The following is a 10,451-nucleotide window of genomic DNA, read 5'->3' as shown; positions in this document are numbered from 1 at the left end:
GGGTGTGGGATTTGGAACTTAACAGGTTAAGTTTTACCCAAGATGCCACGGCATTCTGACATCAGTTTTCGAAGGTGGGAGGAGCTGGGAGGAGTCGAGCTCAGTTCTCTCTGTGCGTCTGAGAGAGAGGGACATGCTTTGGCAATGGCTGCCAGCAGTGATGGCTGAAAAGTTCCAATAAAAGCTGTAAATAGACAAACCGGACTGCGTGTGTTTGTCTGGAAACTAAGCTAAGGACATAAGGCTGTTTTACAACGCTGTGCTTCAACTCTGCTACTGGCGTGACTGGACGAAAGAGCGAAGGAACAGAGTCTCGCAGGGAAGTGTGCCGGGCGGCCATGCATAGCTAATTGAGGGCCAATAAATCAATTAGCGGGGGTCGCGGCAAACCAATAAATCGTGTTTATTGCACATGGTCTTGAGCTCCAGGGCAGGGAATTTCAAAATGGATATAGAAGGCCTTGCACGCCATTGTTTGAGGTCCTCCTCCTCCTCTCCCCTGCGTGTGAGGGGAGCAGCCTGTTGCAACAGTTTTAATAAAGATCAGGCTTACTAGCTGCTTTGCTTCTCAACATTCTCTGGTTGGCCTCTGTTATTTTCTCCTACCGATGGAGAACCTACAAAGGACTCTATAAGGGCTCTTGTGTACCCCATAAAGGAATAAGGGCAGATTTTGTTTACAACAGTCTACAGCATGTTACCCCAGAGAAAAACCCATAAAAGTTCTCTTGTACCTACAAACAAACATGCAATTCAGGTCATCATAGCCATTTCAAAATCACAGGAGACCAGTATTAGCTAGGATAGCAGAAGGCCCATTTATTTAATTTCAAACTGTAATTTCAGTCAGTGCAATAATGAAGTTCAGCATTGTTTAAAGATGAGATGCATTTGGAGCAACTGAATTCCAGAAGCTAAAAAGTCAAAGGCCTTCCAGTACAGATAACAGTATTTCAGGGGTAACAGTGTTTGCTGAGATAGCTATTTTAGGTGCATTCTGCAGTGGGCATTTGCAGATCTGGCTGGAAGAAAAGGTGCTGCAGCATGCTAATTGTTTTATCTTGAAATTTAACCTCGTTGCTGCTCTGTAAGTCAACTTTGCATCAGAGATAAATATTAACATTTGAACAAAGCATCACATGACACATGTCTGATCAAATTGAGTAGAATTGCATTTCACACACTAGCAATTTTTAATTTGAAACAATGACAGAAAGTACAAAGCAGAGGCCCGATTAAGCCTACAGAAACACCCACCCACGCCGCAAAAAAGACCACTTCCATTTTGCACCACATCTCTCCTCAGCCAGGAGAGGAGGGGATGAGAGGGAGAGAAGGTGGCAGACGGACCAGCCCAGGCTTCAAAACAGGTCGAGATGTTATCCTCAACATTCTGATGCTACCAAACACACTTGAGTTATCGCAATCCTTCATCCCACATTAATAAATGTTTTACCTTTAATGTACATAAATTTTGCATTATCTCAACCATGAGCGAGGATGTGGAAACTCCCAAAGCAACATCATGACACAAGGAGAAGGTTGAGAACTCTGAGGCTATTATTTTCAGCGGCAGCCCCAAATTGAGGAGGACATCCTTCAGATCTTGGTATTTAGAAGTTTCTTGAAACAAGTAATTCTAAACTGTTTTGGTTTTAAAAGGTTTCACATGTGTATATATGCATACAATGTTAACAGTGATTTTGATTATCACGGAGAAAAGCAGGTTTTCATAGTGCTGTGATCAGGGAAATCCCTGGTACCCCTGCACGGGTGGCCCGGCTTCCCAATGACTCATGTGATGAGTTGGCAGAGAACAGATCTCCTCCTCCCCATCAGCTATGTTTCAACCCTTCTTGACACTATGGGTGAATCTGGGGAGCCAGGAGAGAGCAGGAATAGCAGAGCAAGAGCAGACAGACAGGAAAAACAAACAAAAGAAGAGCCAAGGAAAATCCCTTCCAAAATGGCATTCCTGCCTTTTCTCTTTAGCCATGCCTGAAGCTGCCGGCAAGAGCAACCTGCAGTGGAGCTGGCAGGAAGATGAACCAGTCAGGGGGCTGCCCTATCCACCAGGCGTGCCCTCTCAAAAGTCTGACTTCCTGCCAGTGGGTGGTGACAACCCACACTCCTTCCTCCACTAAAGGAGAAACAAGTCCCTCCCTTCACCACCACCACCACCCACAATATTTATAAACAGCATCACTGTAATAGACAAAAACTCAGCAGTGGTACTTCAGACCCCCACTGCCAGGGGCGTTTTAAGGAAAATAGGTTTTTGTTTTCTTCTTCTTTCAAGCTTCCCCATTTGGGAAATATCAACCATAAGCAGCTTGCTGGCAGGTAAACACTGAAATAGCAGAAAAATTAAGAATCATCCATAAAAATGTTTGCTAAACTCACACAAAAAGCCACCCACACCCCAATAAGCTAAGGTGGTCAACCTATGCTGCCAAAACAAATTGTTAATGGCCACAGATGAAGAAAAAAGATACAGCGGTTACAGGGCCAGTTAAACTGTATGCCCTCAGGGGATATCTTGGTCAAAGGGGGCTTTAGAAGAGACCAGGAAGGGATTCTAGCAGACAACATGCCTGAGGGAGGTCAATGTCAGGTGCATCACCCAACCAGTACCATAAAGCTGCATTTGGAATTCTAAAGCAATAGGGCATTCACTATATATGCCAGTTTCAATATGCCAAAGAAAACGTATGTCTGGGAACAATCCTGTAGCGATCCCAAAAGAATGGAGTAAATAGATGACAAGATGTATCTTATAGGCTTTAAAGTGCAAGATGCCTCATTAGAAGACTCACCAACACAAATCCTTAGAAGGAACGAAGGGTGCCAAAAGAGTTGAAGAATATTAGTTTCATATTCAGGACTATTTGAGTAGGCCTATCTTCAGGGTTCACAGAGCTATTTGCATTTAAACTACAGAGATGGGGAATCTGCATCTTAACAGATTATGTTGGATGCCAACACCTATCAGTCCCAGCCAGAATGGTCAAGGACCAGGGATGATAGGAGTTTAAGTCCACAAATATATAGAGTTCCCAGAGGTCCTATTGTTATAAGGTCTGTTTCTGCCCAGCCCTGAATCTTCCTGAAAAGGTATCCCATACCCTTACATCAAAAGTGGGACAAGAAAAGAGTTAAGGAGCAATAACGAGGAAGAAGCAAGAGCAATGCCATGCTACAGAAGTTCAGAAGCAACTGCTGGGGAACAGGCAGATATAAAGGGGGAGGCAGAAGACCCTTCAAAGAACCTGATTCTCTCTCTCTTGTGCACCATTACTCCAGATATCTGCAATGGCAAGATCTTTGGCAAAATCACTGGTAGGGTTATGCTACATTGGATATACATTGGACATTGGATATCTACATTGAATATAGACAGGGCATTTATCTTTTCATCTAGTAATGTACGGGTTCGAAAATAATGTCCATCATGGCTAAATAAAAACTTTTTTAAATTATATTTTATGATGGGCAACTATATTTGCCCTTATTAAATCTTTTTCAGCTTCTCAAAGGCTCTAGCTGGTCACTCTTGAAAAACTGACTGTCGAAAAATCAATTCTTTCAGATACTAAATAAATTGTGGACTATTCTTAAAGCTACAAATAACTTAGAAAACTGAGAGAGGGTGTAAGCCAGCCTTCAAGCTGGTGCCTTCCAGATGTTTTCAATTGCAACAGTCATCAACCCAAGATCTGGAAGGCACTGGGTTCGTGAAGGCTGATTTAAGCGTTAGCTACATCATCATATTGTGAAGAGCCTACACCCAGAGAGGGACATGGAGCACCACCGCATTAACATTTCACAAAAGAGGGGCCATCATTAAGAACAGCCCCATGCACATAAACTCAAATTGAAGGTGCTTTATTCCCTAATTCTGAGGGGTGAGAATTGCACAGCTATATTTCCTAACAAGCATTCACACTAACCTTTGTGAATATTTCCAATACCACAACAAAAGTTATGCAAAGAGCAGGTATCTCTGCTCATGGGTTAAATTGCACAGTAAGAGAAAAACACAGCTTGATACATAGCCACACAATAAGATTTCTGCACTTCAGAACTAGCACCATTCTGCACAAAGAATTGCTCATCTTACGGCTTTTTCATAGGCAGCTGACATAGTTATAACAAAGAACCCTTAGCCAGTCAGTCTGATGACTGCATGCTAATTTCCAGGTTGTATAGTCAAGAAATTTGGCTCACGGGTTTTCCACGTTAGCAGGGTTTGACGTATTTCTTTTTGGAGTTCACATTCCCCTCTGGTAAAAAAATATATATAAATATACTTCTAAATATAAATCTTTATCCTTTAGTTATAATCCACTGAATGATGTTCCTTGGTCCGCAGCACCTGACAAGCGACGCTGCTATGCTATAAAGGTCCTGATCACCATCTGAATCTGTCTCTTACACACTGGGCAAGGTGATTGGCCTTTTTTCAACATTTTTGCACAAGTGAAACAGGCCACCAGGTGAGCTGTCCTTCCATGGACAATATTCCCGTTCCGTGGCCTCTTCTGACACATAATGCAAGGTTTCAGCAATTCTTTGCTACTCTCAAGGGACCATTTCTCTTTGTGCTTACCAAACTGCAACAAAGGCTCTTTGCCTGCAAGATCCAGAGAATCCACAGAGCTTCCAGGACGTAGGTTGGGTTTGATTTCTGATCTGCACGGGTCTTTGGACTGCATAAGTGGAGCAGATACTGTCCTTCGGCAGTCTGGGACATCTATCCCTTCTGTGTCCTCTTTGCTTTGCATTGTTGCAATGTTGGATGAGGAGAGAGAATGTGCTAACATGGGGCAGTCAGAGAACCAGTCTTTCCGCAAGGCCCAGCAGCGGAAACAGTACCGTTTAATGGGAGAGTTAAACTTCTTGCATTTTGTGCACTGCCAATAGTCCTGATGAAAGAAAGACAATCAAACCAATCACAGGTTTGTGCATTCACATAAAGGCTTTCTTACAGTAGAAGCAGTAACCAGCTGCATGAATTCTGTTCTTAAGTCATGGATTAAGAGAATGGTTACTACCTACTCAAGAGTGTCCATAGGCACTCAGCACCCTCAGATACCCACCCTTAGTTCCCAACAAAAAAACTCTTCCAATTCTAACTTTTTTAAAAAAGGTGTTTCTTTTTTGGGGGGGGGCTGTCTATGTTTAGCTCTCTCTGTGTTTGAGCAACACAAGTTTTGTTTTGGTGAAATTGGTATTTTTTTGTGTAACTATTTCTTAGATTTTCCAAAACAGTTGGGGATCATTGTAGTTGAACCCTCTAAATGAGATGTCCTTTTTGCTGAACCTCATCTTTATTGTGCCCCCTCCCATAATGTCTTTGAAAGAACAAAGTCTCTACCCTGTTCTCTATATTGAATTTTCAATGTCTTATTCTAAATTCAAAAGTAGATAGCTCCTTGAGTCAGTTAGAAGGATATTTCTCAAACTCTATAAATATATAAAATCTATTGAACCTACACAATTGATGGTGGCTTACTTGATTACCTCATATACCAAGGGCAATGGCTTTTTGAGTTTAGAGCTATAGTTCAGTTGTCTGGTGCCAGGGACAGTCCAATTTGTCAAACTGGCACAGACTCTAAACTATACTCAAGCAGCAGCAAAACTTGGTTCTGCATGCTATGAGGAACAGGATGACTACTACTTCCATTGCAATGCAAAACCAGAAAAAGAAAAAATTGAGCAGAGAATAATGAAATAAATTCTGTTGTCCACTGATAAGTACTGAGAAAGTGTCTTTGTGCTGGGATTAAAAGGGCAATTTCAGAAACTAACCAGAACACTGCCACAATGATAGAGATCATATCTCTTCCCTCCCTATAGACTTGATTCATTTGGAAGACTAGAAACCACGAAACCTCTGTGCTGATCCACTGAGTATCAAAATGCTCCCACAATGACACAGAACAGTGTAGTCATGTAGCGAGACTATATTCAACCGGCTCTGTAAAAATATCCCGATGAATATATTCCAGGCAGCAAAAGTTTCTTTTTTGTCCCTTCTCCAAATGTGGAAAGATCATGACCAAATGAGACAAGATGGGATGCAGACACACACTTCTTTTCACGTCTGCATCATTCATATGTAACATGGAGATGGGGTGTTTTGCTTTAACTGTCAAGGAGTATAGGTAAAAAGGGCTGAAACCTCCTCCATTGTTCTAGCCAACTTTTCACTATTTCAGACTCACTCCCTGAATCACAGCAAGGAAGGGAAAGAATACCTGGAACAACATTCTCTGGGGAGGCAAGGCTGCCTTCACCAGCACACTATTTTTACTGCTTAAGCAAGACACCCCTTTCCAAACCATACTAAAAGCATAGGCCCATGAATGATGGTCTACTTTGACCTTCAGTTATCAGTTTAGATATTTACTATGCTATAAGGGCCTCTAAAAACTCTATAGATGTTCTAAATCTCTCACTTCTCAGAAGATATAAATTGGTCACATATCAGTTTGTGTCACATACCAGTTTTCCTCAGCCACTTGCTAAAAACTGGCCTCTGAACACCTGAGCTGTAAGCTATGAGGTTAAAGTAGTTTTCCATACAGGAAATAAAGTAGTTTTTTATACTGGTCATAAACATACCCATAACCAGTTACAGATAGGTAGCCGTGTTGGTCTGCCATAGTCAAAACAAAAAAAATTCCTTCCAGTAGCACCTTAAAGACCAACTAAGTTAGTTCTTGGTATGTAAGTTAGTTCTTGTGTATCTGAAGAAGTGTGCATGCACACGAAAGCTCATACCAAGAACTAACTTAGTTGGTCTTTAAGGTGATACCCATAACCAGCTATCGGAAGAATGGGAAAATGGTAAGAAGGCTGAAAGCCTGCAACTAAGCAGACTGCAACTGTTGAACCATGGAAACTATTGTGTTCAGTTTCCTTAGCTCAATCTTTGGATGATGACAAGCTGAATTACCACCGGTTCAGATGGTCCAATAAAACCTACAAATTGATTTGACACATCTGCCCTTTTAAACACAATAAAGGGACAAAAAGATGCGCTGTATTTTGTTGTTATGGATGCAATAAGGAACTTCAACTACCTGAATAAAAAAATGCTTCTAACTTTTGATGCTCAACTTTGTAGCCAAATTAGGGCTATTAAGCCTCAAGTACATTTACCTTGGAGGGAGGATCTATGTCTGTGTCATCGTTTAAGGACTGTGAATCTTCAAAGTCATCAGATGATTCAGCTTCACTCACCTGCAAAAAGTACATAACAAAAAGGAACATGTATGGCCATAAATAAATGCATTTTCCCCCTCCCCCATAAGAAAGCACTTCTTTACTGTCATTATTTGCATGCGGCACAAAAACAAAAATCTTGCAATAAATAAAACAATTTGGATAAAAAGAAAGATGTAAAACTGTAAAATCAAAGCAGGTATCAACACTGATGGCATTCTCCTATGACTGCCAGCAATTATGGTCAACTGATGCCTGTTTTGGCCTAATGTTGCCTGCTACTTAATTCCTTCTGCTTCCAGAATTCCTTGCAGCCAGGGCCTACATTTAAATTTAAAATGCAGCAATATGGAAATATTCTTTAGTTTGGCAAGCACGAGGTTAAAAGCCCACTTGTGTGCTATTGATGAGGCCAGTAGTGTGTGTGGTGGCCCAGAATGGAACACCCATGTTAAGTGTGGACTCCCCCGTATCCCACAGGGGAGCTGAAGAATGAATGTGGTTTGTCAAAAAGATTGAAAGCCACTGCACCAGATCATTGCAACACTTTTAGTGACTGTATTCTCCCCTCACAACCCCCATGTCATCACTGCTATCTAGAGCAGTGTTTCCCAACCTTGGGCCTCCAGCTGTTTTTGAACTACAATTCCCATCATCCCTGACCACTGGTCTTGCTAGCTAGGGATGGTGGGAGTTGTAGTCCAAAAACAGCTGGAGGCCCAAGGTTGGGAAACACTGATCTAGAGAATGGGAATAAATTGCATCTCGCAAAAGATCACAAAGCAAGACCAGTGTCCCATGGCCAAAATCCTATGCATCAGCTGCTAGTCTATGATGGCTCTCAGATTCTGCCCATCTGTAAAACAGATTAAATAACGAGTATGTCAGTTGACTCACGTAATCATGCATTACTCTTGAGGGGGAAATCTGCAGGTTATTTTTTATGCAAGTTGTTCTTGTCTTAAAAACTTGCTGAAAATCTAGACATGAATTCCTGCGAACTACTGAAATATGGAGAGCTTCTCGCCCATCTATTACCATGAAATGAATCACAGAGGGAACTGTCATCCAATGTGACAAGCCTATGACATTGCATGGAAACCTTTGCTACAAAGAAAAATAAACCACTGAAAGTGCAAGCCATCAGATTACTAAAGATAATGGCAGAACTGGTGTGACAAAAGGTGTGTGAATCTGAATTTATGATATGGTTTATCTCTGTAGATCATGGCCTAAGTATAAGATTGGCTTAACTATAATATGACACAAAAATCACCATGAACCAGGAAACAAGCCTGATCCCAATCACCTGCTGAAAGGCGTTCAGGAATATCCTGAGTTCACGCACATCTGATCTAAAGATGAACACATGCAAATATATGGTTCCACAATGGTGAGGTGATTTAAAGGCAGATCACAGACAGATGCCTAGGTTCACATAAATCCTCACAATCACAAATCTTTCATCTTTTTGTTAAGCAAACAGGAACAGGATGGGCAAGGTGAGAAATAGGCAGGAAAATCTGGAAGGGGTTATGGAAATTGTAAGAACCACTCATTTCACAGCCCCCTCCCCTCTCCACTGGCATGCATTGGCAAAAATGTATGAAAAAACCATTAGAGTCCAAGGCTAGTGGGCTCTCATAGCTCCAACAGGACAGAACTTATCCAGTACTCCCTAGGCCTCTGCATACTTCTGCTTTGCCTTAATGAGAGGTATACTTTCCTTCCCCTCCCCCCTTTCTAGTGTTGGTTTATTGCAAAATTGTCATGTCCGTCCTTCTGTGGGCATTTTAGAATAGTTAGGTATCTTCAGCAGGATGTATTTGATCATACATGAATGCTGGTGGTGCACATGTGAGTCTAGGAACACACTTGTAGAAAAAGTAGTAGTAGTAGTAGTTTAGATTTGATATCCCGCTTTATCACTACCTAAGGAGTCTCAAAGTGGCCAACATTCTCCTTTCCCTTCCTCCCCCACAACAAACACTCTGAGATGAGTGAGGGAGAGACTTCAGAGAAGTGTGACTAGCCCAAGGTCACCCAGCAGCTGCACGTGGAGGAGCGGGGACACAAACCCGGTTCACCAGATTACGAGTCTACCACCCTTAACCACTACACCACTGGCTCTCATAACACTGGTTCTCTTTAGTGCTCTGATGGGCTTACATTTCCAGCTTAACATCCATGCTCATTTGGTGGAACAAGCACCATTCAGTTCCTTTGCTCTCGGGACTTACAGTTTTGCTGCCATCTTTTCCTTCTTCACTGGAATGGTCACAGTCAATTGTTTTCGCTGGGATTGTAACACCAAACTGATCCGAAGCAGCTTCATTGAGGAACCACAAGTCATCAGTGGTATCTGAAACAATGGTGGTGTCTACATCCTAGAGCAAAAAGAAGACAGACATGGCATTTACTGATCTACAAAGACTTGTTCTCATTATATTCAATGATGCCTGAATAAAGCTGCAATATATGATATTGAAAAATCCCTTCACCACTGAATCAGAAATGGTGCCAGAACAACTTGGTAGAGCATCGTAAAAACATGCTCTCATGTTGCCACCCTTAGGAGGCATACACTCATCCAATACAACAGGACTCGACAACGTTCTGGACACCTCTTGAGATTCAACTGCTGTAACAGTGGAGTCAAGGTCCTGGCAGATGCAAGCAATTTTATCCTTAAAATGATCTGTAAACCAGTCACAGCAAACTACAATTGATTAACATCCTTCTGGACCGTCTAGAGGGGTTGGGAGCTGGGGGCACTGTCATACAGTGGTTCCGCTCCTTCCTCCTGGGCCGTGTCCAGAAAGTGGTGGTGGGGGATGAGTGTTCAGACCCCTGGGCTCTCACTTGTGGGGTGCCTCAGGGTTCTGTCCTCTCCCCCATGCTTTTTAATATCTATATGAAGCCGCTGGGAGAGATCATCAGGGGGTTTGGACTGGGTGTTCATCAGTACGCAGATGACACCCAGCTCTACCTCTCCTTTAAATCAGAACCAGTGAAGGCGGTGAAGGTCCTGTGTGAGTGCCTGGAGGCGGTTGGAGGATGGATGGCGGCTAACAGACTGAGGTTGAATCCTGACAAGACAGAAGTACTGTTTTTGGGGGACAGGGAGCGGGTTGGTGTGGGGGATTCCCTGGTCTTGAATGGGGTAACTGTGCCCCTAAAGGACCAGGTGCGTAGCCTGGGAGTCATTTTGGACTCAC

General features: G+C 42.5%; 1 protein-coding gene across 4 annotated transcripts in view; it reads right to left on the bottom strand.

The window, feature by feature from the left end:
• Positions 1 to 794: 794 nt before the first annotated feature.
• Positions 795 to 10,451, bottom strand: part of MDM4 (MDM4 regulator of p53) — a 30,794-nt gene continuing 21,137 nt past the window's right edge. For all 4 annotated transcript variants that reach the window (XM_028734260.2, XM_028734257.2, XM_028734261.2 and 1 more), the window contains exons 9-11: positions 9,474 to 9,620; positions 7,171 to 7,251; positions 795 to 4,925 (exon numbers count right to left, since the gene is read on the bottom strand). In XM_028734260.2, the coding sequence (XP_028590093.2) occupies positions 4,392 to 4,925; positions 7,171 to 7,251; positions 9,474 to 9,620 (762 nt within the window). In that variant the 3' untranslated portion in view covers positions 795 to 4,391. The remainder of the gene's footprint in view (positions 4,926 to 7,170; positions 7,252 to 9,473; positions 9,621 to 10,451) is intronic.

This window comes from Podarcis muralis, chromosome 5 (genome assembly GCF_964188315.1).
Source record: "Podarcis muralis chromosome 5, rPodMur119.hap1.1, whole genome shotgun sequence".
In the NCBI taxonomy this organism is placed as follows: Eukaryota; Metazoa; Chordata; class Lepidosauria; order Squamata; family Lacertidae; genus Podarcis; species Podarcis muralis.
This window is presented reverse-complemented; position numbering and strand designations above follow the sequence as displayed.